General features: G+C 46.8%; 3 protein-coding genes across 4 annotated transcripts; 2 read left to right on the forward strand and 1 right to left on the reverse strand.

The window, feature by feature from the left end:
* The first annotated feature begins 165 nt into the window (after positions 1-165).
* LOC135166487 (delta-1-pyrroline-5-carboxylate dehydrogenase, mitochondrial) lies at positions 166-3,929 on the forward strand. Its single transcript, XM_064128748.1, has 2 exons — positions 166-436; positions 1,798-3,929. Exons 1-2 carry the CDS (start codon positions 393-395, stop codon positions 3,458-3,460), a joined length of 1,707 nt encoding a protein of 568 aa, XP_063984818.1. The 5' UTR covers positions 166-392; the 3' UTR covers positions 3,461-3,929.
* Positions 3,930-4,473: 544 nt separating this feature from the next.
* On the reverse strand, positions 4,474-23,168 carry Nipped-a (Nipped-A). Its single transcript, XM_064128732.1, has 3 exons — positions 23,037-23,168; positions 16,308-16,778; positions 4,474-16,147 (listed from the first exon to the last, which is right to left on the reverse strand). The coding sequence occupies exons 2-3, from the start codon at positions 16,731-16,733 to the stop codon at positions 4,970-4,972; spliced, it is 11,604 nt and encodes a 3,867-aa protein (XP_063984802.1). The 5' UTR covers positions 16,734-16,778; positions 23,037-23,168; the 3' UTR covers positions 4,474-4,969.
* Positions 16,457-23,893, forward strand: LOC135166480 (NACHT and WD repeat domain-containing protein 2). 2 transcript variants are annotated; one of them, XM_064128735.1, is made up of 8 exons: positions 16,457-17,217; positions 17,339-17,427; positions 17,572-17,688; positions 17,790-20,249; positions 20,354-22,188; positions 22,276-22,434; positions 22,506-22,695; positions 23,736-23,893. In XM_064128735.1, exons 1-8 carry the CDS (start codon positions 17,115-17,117, stop codon positions 23,886-23,888), a joined length of 5,106 nt encoding a protein of 1,701 aa, XP_063984805.1. In that variant the 5' UTR covers positions 16,457-17,114; the 3' UTR covers positions 23,889-23,893. The 2 variants fall into 2 exon arrangements, with proteins under 2 accessions (XP_063984805.1, XP_063984806.1); XM_064128736.1 differs by lacking the exon at positions 17,339-17,427 and having other exon boundaries at positions 16,458-16,840.
* The last annotated feature ends 127 nt before the right edge of the window (positions 23,894-24,020 follow it).

Genomic DNA, 24,020 nt, shown 5'->3' on the forward strand with positions numbered 1-24,020 from the left:
TCGAATGCCAAGTGCTCCGTGGTAATGCCTTATCGACAGGTACGTTCACCATCGTAGTTCATGTGCCACCGCTACGAAATATTGCGGTGGAAACCCCTCCAAAACCATCAGCAATGTCTCTAATAATCCAAGAGCGGGATGGGGATCTCCTACGAACCGGGAAAGGGGTCCCATTGGCACCGGGCCACTCAGTACTATCCGACGTAGTCCGATGGTGACCGACGCGTCTCCAGTTGCCGAACGCATCGGTACACCCACTTCTCGCACTTGTTCCATCCTGCAGCACTCGAGAACCCATCGTGCACGTCAAAAATTATCATCCGTATTTTCAATCCAAGCATCAGCCCTTCATTCTTGATTTTCATCGATAATTCGAGGTGATTAAATACAAAATGTTGAGCCTCTGCCGGCTGGCACTCGTCGCCAACAGTCAGAAGTGAGTAAAAAATATTCACCAATTGGTATTAAAATTCTGAGTATCGTTTTCTTCCCAAAAAATCCCTGACTTTTCGTCCTACAATCTTCCAACATTTTTTCATCGTCATATTTCTTCAAATTGTACTCTGCAATTATAATTATCTCGACTATCTCATTATTTTCAGATTTTCTGATGGTTTATTCATCTAAAGAAATTTTGGGTCTTTAGTACGCAATTTGTTTTTATTAATTTTTTTTAATTTACTGAATTTAACTTAAATGCGGAGCAGAGGTACGTCAGGTAATCCTTTTCCCTGCCTAAATGTGGAGGCACTACGTGGAATTTTCCATTGGGCTCATGCGTCTGGTGAGAGTTCGTTTGCCTCCTCGGTCAATGCCTCAACGCCAATGTTTTGTTATTAATTTTTTCGAGCTGGTATTAACCTCACATCTTCATACGTCCCACTAATTACTTTTGTAGCCTATATTTGTTCTCCAGTAGCAGAGAAAACATTGAAGATGATTTTTGTTGGGTTTTGAGATTTTTTGAAAATATTTTCCAATACTTTGACGAGTCAGAAGGATTTGGGTTGAAGTGGGAGGAGTTGACACTGTTGTTCCAAATTTTTTGGAGGGCATAGCCTTGAGAGGTCGCTTTCGCAACAAAGATACATCTATTTCTGTTTGTTCAGCTGCTCGTCTCCTTGATTTTTTCGATATTTTTGTGCCAACTTTATCAATTAGATGAGGAGAACAAAAAAATCATTTTCCTAATTTTTTAAAACATTTCCACTACTTGAATATGACTTGTTTATAATTATCCAATTTTCACCCGCATGAAGAATTCGTTGAAAACGAGAATTACTTATAAACGACCTTGATACCTTCTCCAAAAATTTCTAATTCGTCGCGCTATCGTAAAAAATTCCACAGGGGCCATGCTAATTGCTGTCATTAGCCCTGATAACGTGGTCGAATGTGAGAAACGATACAGATCTCTTCAGACCGAGAAACCCCCAGGGTATCCATTTGTTATTTACCTTTTTCATATTTAAAGTCTCAACCATGTGCAAATAAGACGTCTGAGGAGGGTAAAACCCCGATAAGATGCGCTCATTCATCGATTTACGAGTCCCGATAGCTTATCACGTAGTAAAAGTGACCTCTCCCAAGGGGTCCCCGACAATCTCCCACTTCACAATCAGTATCAAAGGCCTGTCAACGTCCTCTCGATATCAAGACCTCGATAAAGAAAACAAAACAAACCCAAATTTTGGGAGCGATTCCCTTCAAGCCTCCGCCTACTGAAGTAGTCGTCTCCCTCCGCAAAACCCTAAGCGCCTTAAAACACTTAAAGAAATCACCAACAATTTTTTTTAGGCTCGGAGCAAGATGTCTAGGCTCCATTCTCCCCACACCGCAGCCACCGGACATCGTCCTGGCGAACGAGCCGGTGCTATCCTACACGAAGCACTCACCAGAGCGCCAGGAGCTCGAGAAAGTCCTCTCGGAGTTCTCGAATTCCGTGCAAGACATTCCAATAGTCATCGGTGACGAGGAGATTCGCACCGATCAGGTGCACTACCAGGTGATGCCCCACAATCACGCAAAAAAAATCGCCAAGTATTATCACGCAACTCCCGATCTGATAAAACGTGCGATAACCGTCGCAACGAAGACTCAACGTGAGTGGGAGCGTGTTCCCCTGGACACGCGTATGAAGATCTGGTTGCGGGCAGCGGAACTCATGCGTGAAAAATATCGACAAGAGTTGAATGCATCAACAATGTTGGGCCAGAGTAAGACGGTCATTCAAGCGGAGATAGATTCCGCAGCGGAGCTCATTGACTTCTTCAAGATCCACTCGTACTTCGTGAAAGACGCCCTCAAGTACAGGCCGATATCTCCGGATGCATCGGTGACGTTGAACTCGATGCGGTACCGTGGAATGGACGGTTTCGTCGCGGCAGTTTCCCCGTTCAATTTCACTGCGATTGGTGGCAACCTGGCGTACACACCGGCGTTGATGGGGAATGGAGTCCTCTGGAAGCCCTCGGACACGGCTGTCCTGTCCAACTGGACGATCTTCAAGATCTGCCGGGAGGCAGGCGTTCCACCGGGTGTCGTTAACTTCGTACCTGCACATGGACCAGATTTCGGTGACACTGTGACAGCGTCACCGCACCTGGCGGGCATCAACTTCACCGGCTCTGTGCCTACGTTCAACCGATTGTGGACGCAGGTGGGTAAGAACATCGGTGTCTACAGGAACTATCCCAAATTGGTGGGCGAGTGCGGAGGAAAGAATTATCATTTTGTTCATCCGAGTGCTGATGTGGATTCCGTCGTCGCCGGGACAATTCGCAGTGCGTTCGAGTACAACGGACAGAAGTGCTCAGCGTGCAGTAGAATGTACGTTCCGCAATCGCTCTGGGGGGAGATCAGGCAGGGACTGATCAAGGAGAGGGATCGGCTCAAGGTCGGAGATGTCCAGGACTTCAGTGTTTTCACTTCTGCGGTGATTGATGCCGCTGCTTTCAAGCGCATCTCCGGGTACATTGAGTACGCGAAGAATTCCAGTCACTTGGAGATCCTCGGAGGCGGCGTGTGTGACGACTCGGTGGGATACTTTGTCCAGCCAACGATTGTTCAGACGAAGGACCCCAAGGACCGCATCATGACGGAGGAGATCTTCGGGCCTGTGTTAACGATCTTCGTTTATGAGGATCGCGATCTCGAGGAGACAATGAAGCTCGTCGAGAGCTCAACTCCTTACGCACTCACGGGCGCCATATTCGCGCAGGACGAGCAGTGGGCCAGACGGGCCCTGGAGGAGTTCAAATACACTGCGGGTAATTTCTACGTCAATGACAAGAGCACAGGTTCCGTCGTGGGACAGCAACCGTTCGGTGGGAGCCGAATGTCGGGGACCAATGATAAGGCTGGCGGACCACATTATGCCCTGCGGTGGGCCAGTCCGCAAAGTGTTAAAGAGACTTTTGTACCCCTGAGGGAGATTGACTACGAGTATATGAGGGGTTAAAATTTTTTTGGAATATGTTGGGTTGTTTTAATGAAATGATGACTGCCACCATTTTCTCCTCAGCATTTTAATGACGACAAGGGGAATTCCAGATTTTTCCGTATTATGTATTTTTAGATTTTTTTTTTCGTTGAACACCAAAAAAAGCTGGATTTTTACATTTTTGAGGACAAATAATATTTTATAATTAAGGTTTCTACCGCATTTAAATATTTTTCTTTTCACTCTGTAGTTTTTATAAACAAAAAGAGAAGAAAACAATTCAAGATTGCTCGTGTGACGTGTAAAATTATGTACAAATCGCCAATAACAAATGCAAATGAAATATCATTATATTTTGACAAACAATTATGAATAATAGATCTGTTGGTCGTAACATGAGAATCTCAGGTTTTTCATCATATCTATGTTAATTTATTTTCATTGTACTGTCATGATCAAATAAAATGATTACTATTGTCATAAATAATTAGTTTATTGAATCCCAAACGCTTTATGCTGATTAATGAGTCATCATATCATGTTGGGATGAATTTTCAAGACTGCTTGTACGACTGGTGGAACACCATGATGACGGGGATCATGAAGGGAACCGCGAAGAACAGTGTGAAGACAATAGTGAACTTTGTGATGTTTCTCTCATTTACAGGGGGGAAAACCTACCAGAAATCGTTTCAGTTGTTCAGTAAATGACTGTGGACCATGAGGTGGTGATTATGGGGTTTCGTACTCACCGGCGGACCTCTGACGAGCTTCAGTGGTCTCTCATCGCACGCTTTGTCTGAATAAAATCGAAGGAAATTCCTCGAAATCAATCGCTTCAACATTTTTTCGGTATTTTCTCCAACTTGGTTTGAGGAACAATAGATACTCGAACTTTATCACCTCATTTGTTCTACTCTTCCCTCCATTCTCTCAAGCTTTTCATAATTTTTATAAAATTATTCGAAGTGGAGAAAATCTAATCTTTTTCAATCAATGATTTTTCTATGAAAGAAGAAATGAATAAAACATTTGTTATAAAGAAAACCACTGCATTTATTTATACTCCATTAATCCAACCTGTTAATTGTTCCCTCCATTAAGTCATTGCATATCCATTATTTTCCACGAAATAATGGTCGTATTCTCGAAATTAATTTATAAATCAAACAGTAATTAATTATAAAATATTTACAGAAGAAAGTCTCGGTATCTTTTTCTTAAATTCATGTCTGTCAATAATTAAACACTAATTCTTATTAATTCTCGTGAATTGGGATCAACAGAGAAAGTGTGCGGATTCCCTACAAAAAAGGTCTCATGACTTTTTTTCATAGAAACAGTTATTACCCACATAATTTATTCTCAGTTCATAAATCAAACTGACCAGACAAACAAAAATGAGAAGCTCTCAATTGTTTTTGTTGGAAAGCAGCCATGAGACATTTTTTTGTAGTTTACAAAATTACCCGCACAAATCACTCTCGACACTGTCACAAATACCAATTGTCTGTACACTTCCAAAATTTACAACCACGGATGCCAACTAGGATCCATCCTACAAAGATTGTCATGACTGTTGGCAGCAGCAACAAGTGTGCTAACTTTGCTGTCAGTTCCATCGAAGGTCGCCAGTGAATTGAGCCTCTGCACAATAGCATTGACAGCCCTAGTCACCATGGTGATCAGCAGTTCTCCCTTCATGTCCTGAACCTGTGTTGCATTCTCAGGGTCATCCTGCTTCTTGTTATGGTCAGCAATGACCTCATCCCTGAGAATGGCCCTGAGGATCGTGTGGACTTTGAAGGAAGGCTGTACGAGACACCTGGCAGTGGCAATGGCTGAGGCTGTAAGAGGTCCAGAAACTCCAGTTGTTGTCAGGAACTCGAGGATATTGGGAGTGAGCCGGAAGGGCACAGGCCTGTTGGCGTCGAGTTCCCCACTGGTGTCATCAATATCAAACTTGAAGTAGGCGACATTGATGAGACCTGAGTCCTGATGAACGTACATCATATCAGGATTGAGTCTCGTCAAGTGGAGGACGTACTCAGCAAAACAAGCGAGGGACAACTGAAGTGTAAACATCTTTCTGAAGGTCCAGTAGTCAGTGGCTGAGGGGAAGGTCTTGACTGCCCAATCCCTCAGCATTGTCCTGGGGACCATGGTGGTCTGTACCTCCTTGAGAATGTCCCTGAGTACCTGGTGGCTGGCTTGAGCTCCTCTCGCCTGAACAGCCGCCAGCCTCTCGTAGTACCTGGCTATTGGGGCGTCATGCTCAATTCCCATCTTTGTACAGCCCTTCTTGTAGATGTCCAGGAGGGATACGGACGCTGGATTGTCCTCGACAAGCCTCATTTGGGGTGACACAGCCACAACCCTGGGCACTGTGAAATGCAAAAATCTTCTCGAGGTTTCCTTCTGCTTCGCCAGGTAGTGATTCAACATCCTGAGTAATTGAAGGACTCTCTCCTCTCGTCTAGCGTCCCCGAGCCCAGCGTCATTAACCACTAGGTAGGGATATAGCCTTCCGTTGTGACCTCGGATCCTTAGTCTTCTGGCTGCTGTGTTGTGCCTCTGGACCACTTCCACCCTTGGCATGAACCTGGCAATTCTGACGTAGTAATGTGAATGCTTGGGGAGCAGAAACTCCCCAGGTAGTTCAACCTCTGCAGTCTTAAGACTGAAATTACTGAGAAATCTGCACTTCTCCTCAATGAGAAAAGACTTGGGCAACTGCTTGGTCTTCCCCTCCAGGATCTTGATCCACTTCTTCAGTTTGTTAATCAAGTTATGAAGGAGCCTGGCCCCAGGAACGGTGAAATCAAAATCAGAGGTGAATTGCCCCTTCATCTTCTGGAAGACAGGATCCTGAACAGTGGCCTGTGCTCTCCTGGCAAGGCTCTCGGAAGCAGCTGAACCAAAAGTATTATTGACATTCTGCGACGATGATATATTCTCAATGCCAATTCCAAAAGTCGAAACGAGTTTTTTCACAAAATTGAGGGTATGAGGAGTGATGGTGGCTTCAGACACAGCCCCCCTATTCTCAAAAGCAATGGCATAGCACTTGGCAAGGCCCTGCCTGAGCTGCCTGAGTACTTCCTCGTACCAAGTCTCTCTGAACCAAACCATCTGGTCGACGATACCCTCCAGAGATGATAGAATAGTCGGATGAATGTCCCTCTGCATGTGCATGATTTTGGAGCACCTCCACATAGGTGGTGTTGCCCTGATGGGTCCGGTCTCAGGACCAGGCTGTACCCCCCTGCCCTCCTCAGTCTTACCAGCCAGCTCAGCACTCTTGTACCTCTCCCTTTGTTCGATCTTCAGGGTGAGATAGAGAGTCCTAATGGAGAAGTAAACAGCCTGTGGAAACATTCTCCCAACTTGTGACAGCAAATTAAGTATGACGTTCCCTTCATTCCTGACGAGACACATCAATAACTGAGGTATCCAGGGTAGCCACTGGATGGGTGGTACCCCAACGGCGTACTTATCCAGTGCCTCCATCAATGAGAATTTCTCATCGTCGTAGGTCAACAGCCACAGGACTTTGGCCAAGTACTTCCTTGACTTGGATTCATTCTGATGTCTGCATGCGTGCAGGAAGCACGTGATAGCTGACACACCGATTGATATCTGTCTAGAGTCACGTGTGAATATGTGTTCGAGATAATCCCCCCAGAGAGCCCAGGCCTTGACCAAAGTATCGTGCATCTGGACAGCAGCTGAGAAAGCCTTGTTGGCGTCGTCTGATCTTCCAATTTGCGACAGGAGCATTCCCTTGAGGGCGTAGAACTCAGCAGTCATCTCCTTCGTGAAGTACTTGAGATTCGTCGATTCGATCACCTCGAGGCCGTCCTGAAGCTCGTTTTTACCGCTGACAGAGGCCATTTGGAGGTAGCACTTCACCTGCTGCCTGATCTTCTGGAAGCAGTCGACGATGGGAACACTTGGAATTGTGTAAATCCTGGAGAGTGAATCTAGACAGACACCAGTGAGATTGTGCTTCCTGGCGATTTTTCCAAAATGAATGATCGCTTGTGCTGAGGCGTGCACCCCAAACATTGAATGATTAGTTGTCTGGTCCTGCTGTGCATCGTAGTGAGAAGAGATGAAAGTGTAATGATGCTGACGCCAGGTGAATATGTCAGACCAGTGGCTCAAGTCGTCAGCGATGACTGGTAAACGATTTCTCCACGTCTTGACGATGGCCTTCATATCGTGAAGGGACGAGGAACGTCCGTGAATGAGGCCCTGATGTATTTGCATGGCCTCCTGCAGCTCCATTATCTGCTGAGCTGCCTGGAGAAGAGGCAGATGAATGTGAGAGACTATGTGAGGAAGCCTCCTCCACTCTCTCATGCACAAACCCGATGCCAGTTCCACGTATCTTTCGACTGCATTGAGATGCTGATCCTCCGAATGACAGATGGCGAGAAAGCCACGATACAGATTTACCTTCCACGCCATCTCCTTAGGGCAGTTGTGCTCGACCTGTGCCAGGGCCTCCTTCATCAATCCCCAGTTTGGAATTCTCCAAGAGCTCTCGAGAATAAGGAAAGGATTTCTCTCCGACTTTTTACTTCCATACTCCAGAAGAAGATCCCACTGATTCAACTCTTTGGCACATCTGATCCAGTGATGCTCCCAGAGGATGGCCTCTCGTTGGGTCTTGAATGGTGCAGGTGCTTGCACGTAATCCTGTTTAAATTTTGTCATTGCCAGGTCATAAGCAGTCTGGGCTTGCTCGAAAAATCCTTGTTGTTCCAGTGCTGTTGCCTGGAGAGTCTCCTTGTAGTGCGCGTGCTTCTGCCAAAGGCCAGCCCACATGTCCTCCTCGCATAGCAAAGAATACATGTCTGATAATGAATCCAATACTTCAGCGTGAGGGCTGTTGTCAGGTTCGAAATCATAGCAATCAGTGTCCCTAGACTTTCTGTTGCCACTACTCCCCGCATTATTGCCATCAAAAGCCATCTGCTCGAGGCTCAGGGTCATCCTGTGCCAGAGATTGTGAGATCTGCCCAAGTACTTCATCAAAGCCGGCCTCATGTGGACTGGGGGCTCACAGTGAGCGAGTGCCTCCACGAATGTTGCAATAGCTGAGGGATGACAATCCTTCTGGATCACGTGAGTCCCGGAGCACACGAACGGAACAATCTCGCCGATGAGAGTATTGTGCTGGTGGTCATCCAGGATGGACCACAGTCGGGGGAATGTGTCCAGCCAGACGCGCTCAGCTAGGTTGGTGTCCATGTGACAGAGTTGAGAGGCAGAGTTCAACAGCTGCTCCGTTCTGATTTTCCTCGACTGACTAATGAAGTCCGATTGTTTGGTGACTAGTTGCGTTAGTGTACCTGTCTGCTCGGTGACTGTCTTCACGACGTCCTCAGCGACCGTCTCACTGGAATCCACTGTCGACAGATCAAGATCAAAGATCTCGCCTTTATCCTTTATTATCGACTCCTTCGAGTCTCTTCCCTCTACCACATCAGCCGAGATTTCCATGTGCTCGTGGACGTCCTGAGGCTCCTCCTTCACGTTTGTGTACATCATAAAGCCCTTCAGGTCCTCAGAATCCGCCATGTTGATGATTGAGTTGACAGATGGAAGAAGTGTGTCTTGATTTGATAATTGGATCTGAGTTGTTGATGACGCCGTCACCAAGAGGAGCTCAATGCACTGTTTAATCCAGTAATGTGGCCCCATGGCGTCCCAACTCTGACTGCAGACGATGTACAGTAGTCTGTCGTGGAGTCTTCGTCGCATTGAGCCATCGAACACTTCAAAAAACTTGGCTCTGATGTGGGGTTGAATACACCTCAGGCCACTGAGAAAAGCTGGCTCGAGTTTTGAGGTAAGCTCCGAGGACTTGAGTGCCTCATCTCGATAAACGAAGTTAACGAGCTCGAGAAACTGTCCATTGAGCTCAAGATCATCCGGGAACCTCTTCTCCACATACTGCATCATCTTCACGAGGAGAATTGACTTCTCTCGAAGGCTGGGTGCCTGATTCATCGCAATGGGATTTTTATTCTTCATCCACTCCTCCATCATCTTGGTTATTGCCTTCATGACCTTGATATCCTGAGTTTTCTCGATGAGACCCACGAGGATGGCGCCAATGAACAACTTCCTCATGTCCCCTCCCATCACAACAACCCTGCTCTTGACAAGGTCCAAGCTGAGGATCAGCAGCTCACTCCCAACGGGATTGGACTCAGTCTGGGTGGAATGGAGATGATCTTTAGCCATTTTCTGGAGTACACGCATGAACGGTGTGATCAGTCGATCAATGTAGCTCTGATTGTTGGTGCAGGCTGCCTTTAGCATCATCAAGGTACCAAACAGAGTGCTTGGGGTGGCTGAAGCGTTCTTCTCGTAAGCCGTTAATCCATCGAGGACAAATTTTCCAATAGTCGTGTACAGGGTGTCGAGCTCCTCGTGTTTGGAGGCAACAGGTGAGGTAGTCGGTTCTGTTGGGAACAATGTCATCAGTCTGGATAAGAGTCCATGAACAAGCCTGATGACTTTGGTATTGGTACTGGCGATGCAGGCCCCCAGACCCCGCTGAAGAGGTTTAAAACTCGCCAATATCTGGTCTCGCTTCATCACCCCAAGGAGGAATGTGACGAGCTCAAGAGCCGTGCAGATGTTTCCATAATTCGGCTGAGCATTGTCAACACTCGCAAAGACCTTGTCCAACCAGGCTAGCTTCAGATCGCACGACTGCGGCCAGACATCTGGTTTCAAGGCCATCTTCAGAAGTGTAACACATCTCCTTGACAGTTGTTCACCGGGATTTCCTCCTTGTGCAGCTGTGGCAGCAGCTGCATTAGCATTAGCGGTGGCCGTTGCAGCTGCTGTGGCAGTGGCTCCAGAGGCTGCTGCTGCGGCTGCAGCAACGGCGGCTGTGGTGGCCGCGGGTGTGGTGGTGGTGGTGCCGTCGTTAACCTGACAGGCTAATCTCAGTAAAAAATTCAAAATGGCGTCTGCGTGAGCGCGTTCAATAGGCTTTGTTGACCCGGGTTCGACCCTGGGTTGGACAAGAACCCCTGGACTCATAGCTTGGCCCACAGCAGTTCTCTTCGCCGACGGATCTTCAGCGGGAATCTGTCGTTTGACTGCACCAGATGCCTGGTTAACGACTTCACCGGCGGCCTCGGCCTCATCCTTAATTCTGTGCAACTCCCACTTGATGATCACCTCAGCAAGCTCAACAGCCAGTCTTCGATGTTCAATAGTCGCGGTTGGACTGAATCCAAGCCTCTGAATGGAGTTCACCATGTGCTGTACCAGATGATGACGAACGGGATAGTAGACCTTGTAATGACGAACGACAAGCTGAAGAATATGGAACAGTTGCTGCATGGAGTGGCCCTCCTCGACGATTATTTTCTTGGTCCAGTGCGTCAGCATTGTGTTACCATCTTCCATCCTTACTGGCATCGCAGGTGTTAGGATCTCCAGGGCCTGCCGGACAACACTCCTCGCTTCGACTGCATGTGCCTTGAGGAGTGAGTGAAACACTTGGAGGACAATTCTCTTGTGAATGGCGAATTTGGCGATTATGTGGGACAAGAGAAGATGTCCATGATACCTTGTCGCTGGATCTACGCAGTTCTTGCCGAGTAGGCAGGGCCAGGCAAAGGTCATGAGTCGCCTCAGCTTGTTCCCCTGTCGTTTGTTGGTAGCATCGTGAATGTGCTGACTGGCTTGTTCAACGAGGAGACAGGAGAATTGGAGAAGTGAAATTCTTACACAGTCGGCTGAGCCGAAGGGATTGTCAGGATCGATGATCTTGCTGATGAATACGGAAACAACATTCTCAGGATTGTCCTGGTAGGGCATTGGTGCACCACCTACAAGCTTGACACCTTCACCTCGTTCGAAGCTGACAGCGAAGCAGGGGATGATAATCAACTGGAGGACCTTGGCTTTCAGCTCTTGTGACATATTGTTGGTGGGAAAGTGTTCGACGAATATGAAAAAAGCTGCGCGTTTCCACTCCACCGTGTATTCCTGAGCAACAGTTGTCTCGAGGAAGTCTCGTAGAAACTGGAAGTCTGGTATGAAGCGATCGCAGTTGGCCCTTAGCAGCTGGAAGAGAAGATCAATGTCGTTGGGATGATGACCAAAATAGTGGAGGAGTATTTTGACGATCAATTTGGGCTCCTTCCAGCGTGAAAAATCAACAGAATCAACTCGTTTGTGAAGGGCTTGATAGTCGTCGTTGCACCAGATCTGCTTCAATGCTGCAATTAGCTGATTCTGATTGAAAAGCCATTGCTCATCGTACTTTATCAATACTGATACGATCCTGATGGCCTGATGCTGGAGCTCACTCTTCTCCGGTGGCGTTAGTGTTGAGTTTGTTTGGGAATGAGCCAGCAGCATTGTGATCAGCCGAGCAGTGCTGTTGTGAAGAACATCCCTGAAGGGTTTTCCCTCCTTATGCTTGATCAAGAACTCCAGGTACCTCGACCACTGCTGATCCTTGATGTTGTTGTCGTGCAAGAAGAGATTCAGGGTTTCAGTAGGGTATCTCAGTAAAAATCTCATCAGTGGAATTCTGAATGGACTAGATGCTTCGACGAGCAGTGACTTTTCAGCCTGGAGGACCAGTCGACAGAGGACATCTATGAACTTTGGAGTGGCTGCTGGAATCTGATGGAAGATGCCGATAATCGTCGCAATTTTCTGCTCGTTTTCACCTGACTTGGACACACCCTTGTGCGCCTGTATCAGATTCTCCAATAGTTTCTTGAGATGTTGAAGGAGTTGTTCGCAGAGGGTGATGCTGAAGGTACTTGGAAACAGCTGCGTCAGATAGGACAGCCTTTTGACACAATTGAGAGAGAGATTCCTGTGATCACCAAGGGTCAGCAGCATGGGTCTCATGATTGAGTGAACATTCTCCATTTCAATCTGAAATCCAGCAATGAATTTCTTCATGCACTCGAAGGCGGCCTCCTGTAGCTCACCATTGGGCTTCTCCAGGGCTTTGTAAAGAACCCCGAAAATCTTGTCACGACAATTGACAATATAATGACAGGCTGCTAGTGCTCTTAACGCAGATTTCCTCAGTGGAATGAGATTGGTCACTGATTTATAGCACGGAAGCTTCTGCAGAGTTGTGTCCTCAGCCTCTGAGAGTGTCAACAACTCCTGGAAGAACACCTTGTGCTCCATAATCTGCAGATCAATGGTGAAGAGTCTGGGTGATAGAGTCGTGCAGAAAGTGTTTCCATCCATCAGCCCAATCTGGGCATTGGCAGGCTGATGCCTCAGTAGATGTTTCTTCGGTGGAATCATGTCAGCGAGAACCTCCTTGTGTGGCTCCATAACTTCAGTCACAGTTTTCTGCTGGATTTCAGCTAAAAGTCGAAGCGAAGCCATCGCCTGTTCCCGAACAATAGTGTGAGGAGACGTTACCTGTCTCACCAACTCATGAGTAACTTCGTAGAGACTCTTGTTCTGGGATTCTATGAGATCTTGAGAGGTTATGTCGTCTTGATCATCAGTCTCCATCATCTCCTTCTTGACAATTCCAGAGTTAACGCACACCCTGAGCATCTGCTCCAGATTGGCTTTGGCCATATCAATGGCGCCATTCGATACCTCTCCAGTCAGATCCATCATCACGAACATCAGGGCTTTGAGGAAGACAAATAGGTGATTCAACACCCATTTTGTCGCCATATGCTCGAAGAGAAATTTGATAGCAATGCAGCCACCGAGTTTCGCATACCAAGCGCGTTCATAACACAAAGAGCACATCTTCTCTGCCAGATACTCCATGAGTGGCAGTTGACAGGCTCTTTCCTTGGTTCCCAGAATATTGGTTGCAGTCTCTAATATCAAAACCAAAGCGAGATGCCCCGGTTTACATAGTTCTTTCTCCTCATGTCCCATGATGACAGAGAGGGCATCAATCAGAACAAGAGGATCGAGCCCCTGATTGATGGGTGCCAACACCCCAGGTATTCGTCCCTGTTTAGCTGTCTGGCAGAAGGGGCCGGCCTGCTGTGCGATGGCAATCATCGTGTAGTGTCTGACCAGGGAGACCATTGTCTCCAGAACAGACTGCCTCAGCTCTTTGATAGCAGCGGCTACGAACAGTCCAGTGAGCGCTGTCTGTTGGACATTTCTCGTGACGACATCTGGGCACTTGTAGTAGTGTCCCTGCTGATGAGGAATCTTTCCTTCCTTAAAACTGGGATGGGTAAAGAGCTTGTAGAGGACTGAGCGATCGTCATTTAGCCTGAGAGATGCTGCCAGATAGCAATTGATCACCTCCCAACACTGTCTTCTATAAAATGGATCAGTCGTGTTAGATTTCAAGGCTGTAAATGCTGTCTCAATGACTCTCTCCACAGGGAAGTCAATGGACGCCTGCTTATTCTGCTGATCGACGAAGACTGCGACGATAGATGGGGAATTTGTCTCTCGATCGTTGTAGTCAAGCTTCTGTGGTTCAATCATCATCTTTCTGTTTCCACCACCGAATTTACCCAGCACCCTGAAGGCAACATGCGCGACCTGATCCGTGGGATTGCGAAGAGTCCTCCAGAGGGCTTGCATTAGATCAGCTCGGACAGGTTGTATGTGCTCGTAAAGGAAATCAGGCTGAAGATTGTCAACGCAAAGTTCCAGGGTTCTCAGACCCTGTGAGACAAGTGTGTGACTTCCATTCAACGCTGAAACGAGGGGATCCATCAGCATCGGTAGATAGGGTAGCAATGACGATAGTCTCACAGGAACAGTCAGGCATAACTCGACGAAGAGGTCCTTCATGTGCTGCTTGTGAAGGCCCGATTGAAGTCTATTAAGACCCTCCAACAAATTTGGCAAGAGGGGAAGAAACTCCTGGTAGAGAAGATCGTGTGAGCCACCACCGATAGATCTGAACAAGGCTCGGAGCAGTAGAAAATAATTGTAAGGCTCCTTGGCACTCATCGCAAGCTCCATGGATCTGTTGACAATCTGATGGAGATGAGGTCTCAACATGTGTTCATTCTCAGCTGGGAATAACGACACCGAACCGAATACAAGCTTGAACAGTCTCAAGTACAAATTTGATCTCTCGACGTTGGAGCCCATGTCATTCATTCTCTCCAAAAGATACTCCACCAGAACTGTGGCAAATATTGGAGATGTAGTGGGATTAGCAAGGAACGAATTCCCAACAATCTGGAGAGCACAATTTTTGGATATCCTCTCGACCATGTAATCGATGGTCGTCGAAAAAATCTCCTGAAAGGTCTGTGGATTCATCATGGAAAAGACTCCACTGAAGTGTTCAAGCACCTCCTTTTCCTCCTTAGTTCTGACTGTCTGAGGCTGGACAGGTCTCCCAATCTGACCTGGCACTGATGGGCCGACAGTTGGTGGGCCAATGGTGTAGATGTCAAGCGCCTGAAGAGCCCACTTAACAAGCCTGATGAAAACCAGTGTCTCCTTCGGTTGGAACTGCTTAGACTGCACGACATCCTGGCCAGTCTTACAATTAGCACATCCCCAGGTGATGGTCTTGACCCCGCAGACGAGTGTTTTAACGAGGGATCGGTAGTCTGCTACGTTGTAATTTGCGGCTTGTGACTGGGGAAAACCGAACTTTGATTTGGTCTCTTTGTCATCACTCTCGATCACTGGTTTAACGTCTTCACTTTTTCCATCAGTCCCCACAGTAGAACAAACAAGACTCTGGCCAATGGATCCTCTCGTTTTGTTCAACAAAACTGGCATCTGAAGCTTGGTTATCGTCTTGAATTTGAGAACAAAGACCTCGAGCATTCGCATGAGAAGTTCTCTGCCCTGTGTCGAGTTCTCAGCATCACTTCTTTGACGAATGCACTCGACGAGATTCAGCAGAAGTTTGCAGGACATTGTCTGAATCGTCGTGGGGAGGCTCTGGTCGTGAACGTTCTTGCTGAAGAGGTGGACAGCTCTAGCTAGATCGGACAAGGGTAGGAGTTGCCTGACGTGATGGACGAGGTCAGCCAGGGTGGAGTAGGCGAGAGGCCTGAGGGACTCATGAGTGGTCCAGCCATTACCGAGGAGGACTTGTTCATCGAACAGTCTCTCCATGTGGGGGACAAATTTGTTTCTGAGGTCTGTTGCCAATATGTGTCGAGCTGCTATCAGCAGCTCCTTCCTGAGGTGAGCCACCTCCATGGGGCACAGGGTCAACAATCCCAGCATTCCCTTGACCATCATCTGGCTGTGCTGAGAGACAACTTCCTGGTAAATTCGGATTATGTAAGCGAGAAAGCTCAAGGTCTTTATCTGAGCCCCCATGAAATCAACGAACACTTCTTTGTTGAATCCTGGGGAGGACCTGTGCTGAGGGGAGGGCTGCAAGGTTATTGTCGTCATGATCAAGGGAATGAAGTCTGATACGTCTTGATGAACGTTTTGTTTATATATCTGATACATCAGGACCACGATTATTGGGAGTTCCTGCAGGACTTTCAAGGAGAGAACTGCCTTTGGAATTAAATTGTATGTTACAACTGTACCGTCTGCTGCTTTTTTCTCACTTTGAATTGCTGTTATTGTGAATGTCTCCTTCAGGAGGGACTCGATGTTTATTTCTGATAAATCTTTGACGCGAAGAGGCGGCCGGGGCTCGAATATCTTGGGAAGGTTCTTGGGAAGCTCCGAGTAGATGGATTTGACGAATTGGAGAAAGTGCTGGATCTGAAAAACACAAAAGGGGTCTTGGCAGGTGTTTTATAGAGCATAAAGTGTCTAGAGACTATTATCAGAGAAATTATTTTCATCCTCTCATTGTCTCATCAGCAGATGTAGCACATCCCCTTCAAGTTCTCTAACAATAATAATTCATGAAATGACCTACCTCTGGATTGAACGGCGGTCGATACTGTTTATGCAGTTCAATAATAATTCTCAGACAAACGAGAATATTCTCCTCGTTCTCAGTCTCCAGCAGCTTCAGCATAAGACTCAGAATTTGTTTAACGTAAGGCCGGAGATAATCGTTAGTGGGTAATCGATGGATCATCTCGAGGATGAGCTTCCTCACTTGTTGAATATTATACTCTGATATGAAGTGTGGCTCCCCCTCCTGCAGGATCTTCAGGAAGATCTTCATCAGGTGGTCCAGGAAGGTCGGGTACTGTGTGGCGCACATGATAACCTCGAAATTCTCAGATAGTTCTTGAGCAGCTTTAAGTTTCAACTCGTCCTTTGATCCTGGATCCGCCAACACCGTCACGTACGATCTGTACGCGTTCATCTGCGTGAGGGGGTCTGGCGGCGCCATTTTTGTTGATTATGTCTTACAGGAGATTATTTCAGATCCTTTTACCTAGACCGAAAATGTGAAATCAGGAACAAGGAATTTTGTTGAGCCGGAAATGTTGAAAAAAGGTAACAAAAGTGATAGGATGTGCGGGAAAATGTGATTCTATGAACAAATGAATTTTTTGGCTTTCACTGCAAAGGGTTGGGGAGTTCGGGAGACTCCAGGGTGAATCAATGATTCAAGGCCAAGTGTAAACAATGCCGTAGCAACCTCACTGCGTGATAATATTTATCCTACATGTGGGATATGTTTTGCAGTGGAACTGCGTCAATCGAGCCCGCAACATGTGACTCGACTAAAATTTTTTTCATCTCCAATTTTTATTAAAATTATTTGAAAATGGACGAAAAGACTATTGACTCGATTTTCTCGGGATCCCTGAGAAGTCTTCCCCCGGTGAGTTCGAAGATCGTGAGGATTTTCACGAGCTCAACATTTACAGGTAAAATTTTTCAACAGACGATTTTCTTGCGTTTTTCCCTCCCATATGTTCTCCTGCCCCCTGTCCATCTATTCTCACTGAACTGTCACAAAATTTTCTTCTATTTCTCTTCAACAATCAGACACGACAATGGAAAGGAACACCTTGATGGCTCAGTGTTACCCAAAATTGAAAGATTATTGCCGGGAAAAGCATGGTTTAGAGTTTCAGGTGAGGCTTGGCCTTGAGTCTAGAAATTTTCCCATCCTAGAACGGTACCTGGTACCACATAGTCAGGGGGAGGGGTACGGCATGATATAATATTATCGTGTCTAGTATTGTTGCCGGAAGTGGGTCAGAGTTTCCAATTTACAGGTAGTGGATATGCGATGGGGTGTACGTGATGAAGCCACCGACGATCATATGACGACTGAACTCTGTATGAGGGAAATTGAGAATTGCCAGCGGCTCTCCATGGGGCCCAATTTCGTTGTAATTATCCCAAACATTCATCAACACCCACCGTAATGTTGGAATTACAGTTCAACAATTTTTCTAATAAAACAATTTGGAACTTCCTGGGTTTTCTTAAGGTATTTCTTGGCCAAAAGTACGGTTACCGTCCAATTCCAACCTACGTATTGAGCTCTGAACTGGAGATGCTCCGAACGGACCTCGAGGGCCAGGGCATGGAGGTGGAGGTCTTGGATACGTGGTACAAGAAGGACAGCAACGCAGTGCCTCCCACCAGCGTCTTACAGCCCATCTCCTCGATTCTGAAGAACTTCAACAACAAACGAATTCCAAAACTACAGGCAGAGGACCAAGCCATCTGGTGGGACACAATGCTGAAGATGCAGAAGTTGTTCAGAAAAGGTGCCCAATCACTCTTCAACTCTGGAAAATTTGATAAGGACACGATGCACAACTACTTCATGTCGGTGACCGAGCGAGAGGTTATCAACGGCATTCTCAATGTTAAGAACACGAAGAACCATTGCTTGGCATACGTCAGATACATAAACAACATAAATCTCCAGAATTTACGGAAGGCAGGTCTGTTTCTGGACATCGCCAACAGGAGTTTGGACAACGAGGCAGCTAGACTGCTGGCTGATTTACGAGATGAACGGCTTCCCAACAAAATTGAGAGTGGAAATCTCCAGCGATATACAGTCGAGTGGATTGGCCGAGAGGGTCTGGACCCGGAGACCCACAGCGAATATCTCCAGCACTTCATCACGCACTTCTACAGGAACATGGTGAAGCTAGTGGACAGAGCAATGAGAAAGGAAGACAGTTCAGCCCAGGGCCAGATCATAACGGAGCTTCTACAGCATCTCCACGCGTGCAACAACTCAGTCAAGGTTTTCTATGGTCGTGAGGACTCTCTGGAGAAGATCAAGACATACATGCTGGGGGAGAGTGAGAAGCCACTGGTGCTATACGGTGAAGGGGGCTGCGGTAAGACTTCCCTTCTAGCCAAGAGTGCGGGACTCAGCAATTCCAACAACTGGTTGTCAGGGAAAAAACCAATAAGTGTCATCAGATACCTGGGTACAACCCCGGACAGCAGTGCCCTCACCCCCACGTTGATATCCATCTGTCAACAGATATCTTACAACTTCATGCTTCCATTTGACGAGATTCCAGATGACCTGGTGCCACTCACAGCGCACTTTAAGCATCTTCTGACGCTTGCCACCACCCAGCAACCAATCCTCCTGTTTCTCGACTCTGTCGATCAACTGACAGGGGCCCAGGGTAACAAATTGTCATGGCTACCCACCAGATTACCCCCCAATTGCAAGATGATCCTCTCCTGCGCAGCTGAGGAGTCCAACCCCGTTATCTCTCGTGACTATCATCTTCTCCGAAGGATGATTGATACCGAAGAGAGTTTCATCGAGGTCACTGCACTGGGGGAGGAGCTTGCCATGGATGTCATCAAGATGTGGATGAAGACAGCTCATCGGGACCTCAACAACTACCAGTGGCGTCTCGTAGCGAATGCCATCTCCAAGTGCTCCCTCCCGATCTTCGTGAAGCTGGTATTTGCTGAGATATGTCGTTGGAGAAGCTACACAAAACCAGCGGATACTCATCTAGCCAGCACCGTGATGGACAGTATCATGATGCTCTTCGAGAGAATCGAGAAACAGCACGGAAAAATTCTCGTCTTCCACGCCCTGGCGTACATAACAGCCGCCAAAAGTGGTCTATCAGAATCCGAACTCGAGGATCTGATATCCCTGGACGACAAGGTCCTGGATGACGTCTACCAGTATCACTTGCCACCAGTGAGAAGGATTCCCCCGCTTCTCTGGACGCGAATCAGAAATGATCTGCCGAATTATCTGAGTGAGCGTGAGGCAGATGGTGTCAGTGTACTCAACTGGTACCACAGACAGTTCCGAGATACCGCGAAGGAGAGATATTTCAAGAACATGAACATGGCGATGTACTTTCACTCGATGATCGCAGATTATTACCTGGGAATCTGGGGCGGTGGAAGGCCAAAGCCCTTCAAGTACACTGAGATCCAGAGGCATCGATTCAACCTCACGGATAAAGAAGGTGTGGCTGATCGTAAAGTACCTGAGCAGCCCCTTGCATTTTACTCGAAGGAGGGAAAACTGTCGCGATACAACTTGAGGAAGTTTGGTGAGCTACCGTACCACCTGGTCCGAGCTAGAAGATTCAAGGATCTGTTTGAGAACGTGCTGTTCAACTACGAGTGGCTTCATGCCAAGCTAAGCTCCTGTCCCCTGCAGGCAGTGCTGTCGGACTTTGAAGACGCTTGCAATAATATTGAGGACCAGAATCACGTGAGAGAGTTGATGCTGGTGGCAGATGCCCTACGATTGGGAGGTGCCATTCTCGGTAATCATCCGAATATGCTGGCACCACAGCTGGTAGGAAGACTTCTTCCGGAAATTGGGGGGAACTACAACATCATGATGCTATTGAGGGCTTGCGATAAAGATGGTACAAAGGACTGTGCACTGATGCCGTTATATCACTGTCTCCATACACCCGGTGGACCTCTCAAGGTGATTATAAGGATCTTCTCAATGGCACTGATGTAATTAAAACACACTTGGCCGAATTTGACGCACAACAAGTTGTTTATAAAATCATCGACTTCTGTTTTCAGTATTCGCTGGAAGGCCATCAATTCGCAGTCTTCGGATTCTGCTTAACCTCGGACTACCGCTACGTGGTATCAATCTCCAATCGTTTCATTACTTGGGATCTCTCCACCAGCGACATGACTCGGGATGTCAATCCTGGAATAGAGGGTATTATGCAGCAGCTCATTCTCAGCCCTGACAACAGATACGCAGCGGCCTTCACTACGAACAATCAGATAGTCATCCTGAACACGTTGACAAGCGAATTCGTCATTGTGGACAATCCTCTGCCAGAAGAGGAGCCCGTCTGTGGAGTCCACCTGATGAATCAATTCGCTTTTGTCTGGGGGAGGAGTGGATGGTGCCGATTCGATCTTCGTGGAAATCTCTTGTCCAAGCACTCATCACCAGAGGATCCGAACCAATGGCAGATACTCACTGTCGAGTACACAATCCTCGAGGAATATCGTCTGGTCTTCTGGACGGGTAGTCTAGAAGAGCCAATGATGCAGCTGAACACCTATCTATCGTCAGGGCCTTTGGATTCCCTTCGATTTCGATCAGCAATGGTACTCACCAACAACAAGCGCACTCTCTACGCTTGTAGCTCCGACAACGACTTCAGAGTGACAAAATTCATCATCTCCGAGGATCAGTCCCGCTGGGAGAGGCAGCTCGACATGGGGAGGGCTTACAATGACGAAACAGAGTACCTCCTTCAACTGAAGATCGACAGACACGAGGAAACACTCCTCGCAACCACTGGCAACGGTTTTATCGTTTGGTTCCTGGAGAACACATCCAAGCCAGCCGTCCTTTCGTTACCCAATGGCGTGAGGAACATCAGCACCCGAATGCTGTCATCCAACTCGATAATGGTGAGCGGTACCAAGAATTATGCAGTGGCGGGAGTGAGGAAGAGCCTCTACGTTTGGTGCTTGGAGACATCAGAGCTCGTTAAAATCCTCGACGCACACTTCGCGCGGATTATTCAGCTGGAGGCACTGACCATTGGCAATTGGAACAGTGTCATCACCTCCAGCATCGACAGAAGTGTTAAAGTATGGAACATCGACAATATCTTCGAGCAGGTTCACGTAATCGATCGTCACGAACTGCAGATCGATTCAATCTGTCTTGCTGAGGACTGTAGTCTCGCGGTAACTGTCACCAGGAGTTGTGTTGGTGTCTGGGACCTGCAGTCTGGTAAGCTAGTGTCAAAACTAGCGGATAGTCCCCTGGGGGCGATAGTAACGCACGCATCAATCACGCATGATGGAAAATTCATCGTTTCAACGGAATCGGGGAATCTTCTCATCTGGAATAGAATCACAGAACAAGTGCTGTTCAAAGAGGAACAGCCGGGGATCAGGCAACTGACTCTTCTTCAGGAGTCGACCAAGTGCCTCGCTGTATCCAGACCTTCTAACCCGGTAGGGGTTGAGTGCATGAAGACCACTGCTACTCTAGTCATGAGAAGCGTCCCTGATGGCAGAACCATGTTCTCGGTGGAATATCCTGTTAGGAGCCACACGGGCATGCCTTTTAGGAAAGTGGTGATCACGTCTGATGGGGCATTTTTGGTAGTACCTGGGGCGGAAAAGCTGTCCAGGGACTTTGTTATCGTTTATAATGCCAAGACAGGAGCTCTCGTGAGTAAGATTCCCATCAAGCTGCCTGGATTCAAGGACATCATCAGCTTGGTTCCCATGCCGAACAAGGCCCAGTGGGTGGGCATTATCGGGAGTGATAAGGGGAGCATTATTGATATCAACAAGAAGAAAATCATCAGGTCCATACCGAGGTGGAGTGGGAATATCAGTAAAGATGGAAAGTACACGCTTTATGCTCCTAGCAGGTCTGTCCTTTGTCTTGATTCCCTGGGTCTCAGCCAGGAGAATGGCAGACAGAAAATAGAATGCGAGTGATTTTTTTCTGGTTTCAGAGGAGGTTTGGAGCTCATGGAGTTGAAGAAAGGAACGACCGTGAAGACGTACATTCCCAAAGTTGCTGAAGGTGTCTTCACCGTGATTTCGATGTTCAATAGAACTGATGAATATGTTCTCTATTACCACAGTGGGAGGAAGACGATCAGGATCTTCAGGTGAGAGATCAATAGATCAATTGAAATTAATGGAGACGGTGAGGGGCCTAAGAAGAAAATTTTTTTTCTAGGTCTTCTGATTGCGAAATGATAGCCAATTACAGAGTACCAGCTGAATTGAGCGCTGTGGATAGCACGTACGATGGTAAGAGCATCGTCCTGGGAACTGTGGACGGTTGTGTTTCAGTTCTGGCTATTGCTGATCCACAAAAGCCGGAGATGAACGAGTACCTGAGGACCTTACCCTCGAGAGACGAAACGGTAGTTCATGTGGAATTATTTAAAATGACTTTTGATCTGAACTTATGGCAATCCCTTGTTTCTTTCGTGTTTGCCAATCAACTATTCAAAGTTCCTTCCAGAAATGTAGATAAGCAAAACTGTGATTTACATTGTTGAAAGCCGAAATGTTTGCAAATAAGCATGTGTAACTACACATGCTTTGCGAGGTTAAGCTGTCTACGATTCACAAAGTCGCCTCGAGGTCGCTTTTCCCCACATAATTCCTCCTCCCACAAATTGGTTGGACATTTGACGACGTATTAAAGAGTGAAACCATTAATTTAAAGGGTAAAAACAATTGAAATGTCGTCAATACTCACATGAAATGTTCAGTTGATGTTTTCCGGGGGATTGGAGTACCGCTGGACCATTGTTGATTGTTTTCCTACACTGGTGGTTATTTACACTATTATCACATGATTAATCACTCACTTATGAAACACGGGTTATTGCTGCTTATTAGTTGCTGTGTTTTCGCCTTTATTTCGTGATTTTCCGGGGTTTCTGCACTAAAAAAACAGAGCACTGCACAACGTCGAACCAAACAATCGAATGATTGAGGAGTTCGAGAACTCGAAGCACTCAAAAGAGTCGATTTTCTCGTCCAGAGGGGCACGAGACGCGGCGGAAGGAGCCGAAGCCACACGATAGGTGATCCCCACTCCTGGGGTTTTACATGACGATGTATTACCCCCACTTCAACGCAATTCGATGCCTAGTTGTCGATAAAAGTCGAAGAATTACTATCGCGAGGTGGTCATAATCGATTTCCGAAAGTTGTGGGGGTAATTATGTAGAACTACTGGGGGTTGAGACGCAAAAAATGAAATTCAACGACAGAATAAAAAATATTCTTCGTTTTTTTTGAGAAAATTTCTGTTCACAAGAATTTGGCGAGGTTTAAAGCGATTTTTTACGTCGATTTCGACAAATGATTAATTTATTATTTTTTTAAATGAGAAAAACGTTCAAGGTCAATACCGAGGGATGAAATTATCAATGAGTCCTTTTTATTATAGTGGAAGAAGAAAATGGAGAAGCAGAGAGCAGCTATAAAGTTCAAAGCAGCTGCAAGAATCGCCAGAGTCACCCACGACCTCACTATGACAGTACGAAACGCAAACTCTCTGGGGGAAACTGCTGACGAAAGCGAGGAAGAAGAGGAAGATTAAGGCTGATGTCTTCAACAACGAAAAAATTGATGGAAGATGATTTACAGAATTTTTCTCCCAAGTTGATAGTTCGATAATCGAGAAATTAGAATTCGATTGAAAATTAAATAACCATAAACTAATGAAATGAGT

This window comes from Diachasmimorpha longicaudata, chromosome 10 (assembly GCF_034640455.1).
Source record: "Diachasmimorpha longicaudata isolate KC_UGA_2023 chromosome 10, iyDiaLong2, whole genome shotgun sequence".
Lineage (NCBI taxonomy): Eukaryota > Metazoa > Arthropoda > Insecta > Hymenoptera > Braconidae > Diachasmimorpha > Diachasmimorpha longicaudata.

What these genes read in the sequence shown, in the direction of transcription:
- LOC135166487 (XM_064128748.1), top strand. Translation starts at nt 393, where the DNA reads ATGTTGAGCCTCTGCCGGCTGGCACTCGTCGCCAACAGTCAGAA. An exon ending in CTCGTCGCCAACAGTCAGAA is followed by an intron (nt 437 to 1,797) that starts GTGAGTAAAAAA and finishes AATTTTTTTTAG; the next exon opens with GCTCGGAGCAAGATGTCTAG.
- Nipped-a (XM_064128732.1), bottom strand. Translation starts at nt 16,733, where the DNA reads ATGGCGCCGCCAGACCCCCTCACGCAGATGAACGCGTACAGATCGTAC. An exon ending in GACCGCCGTTCAATCCAGAG is followed by an intron (nt 16,148 to 16,307) that starts GTAGGTCATTTC and finishes TGTGTTTTTCAG; the next exon opens with ATCCAGCACTTTCTCCAATT.
- LOC135166480 (XM_064128735.1), top strand. Translation starts at nt 17,115, where the DNA reads ATGGACGAAAAGACTATTGACTCGATTTTCTCGGGATCCCTGAGAAGT. An exon ending in AGCATGGTTTAGAGTTTCAG is followed by an intron (nt 17,428 to 17,571) that starts GTGAGGCTTGGC and finishes TCCAATTTACAG; the next exon opens with GTAGTGGATATGCGATGGGG. An exon ending in TACCCTCGAGAGACGAAACG is followed by an intron (nt 22,696 to 23,735) that starts GTAGTTCATGTG and finishes TTTTTATTATAG; the next exon opens with TGGAAGAAGAAAATGGAGAA.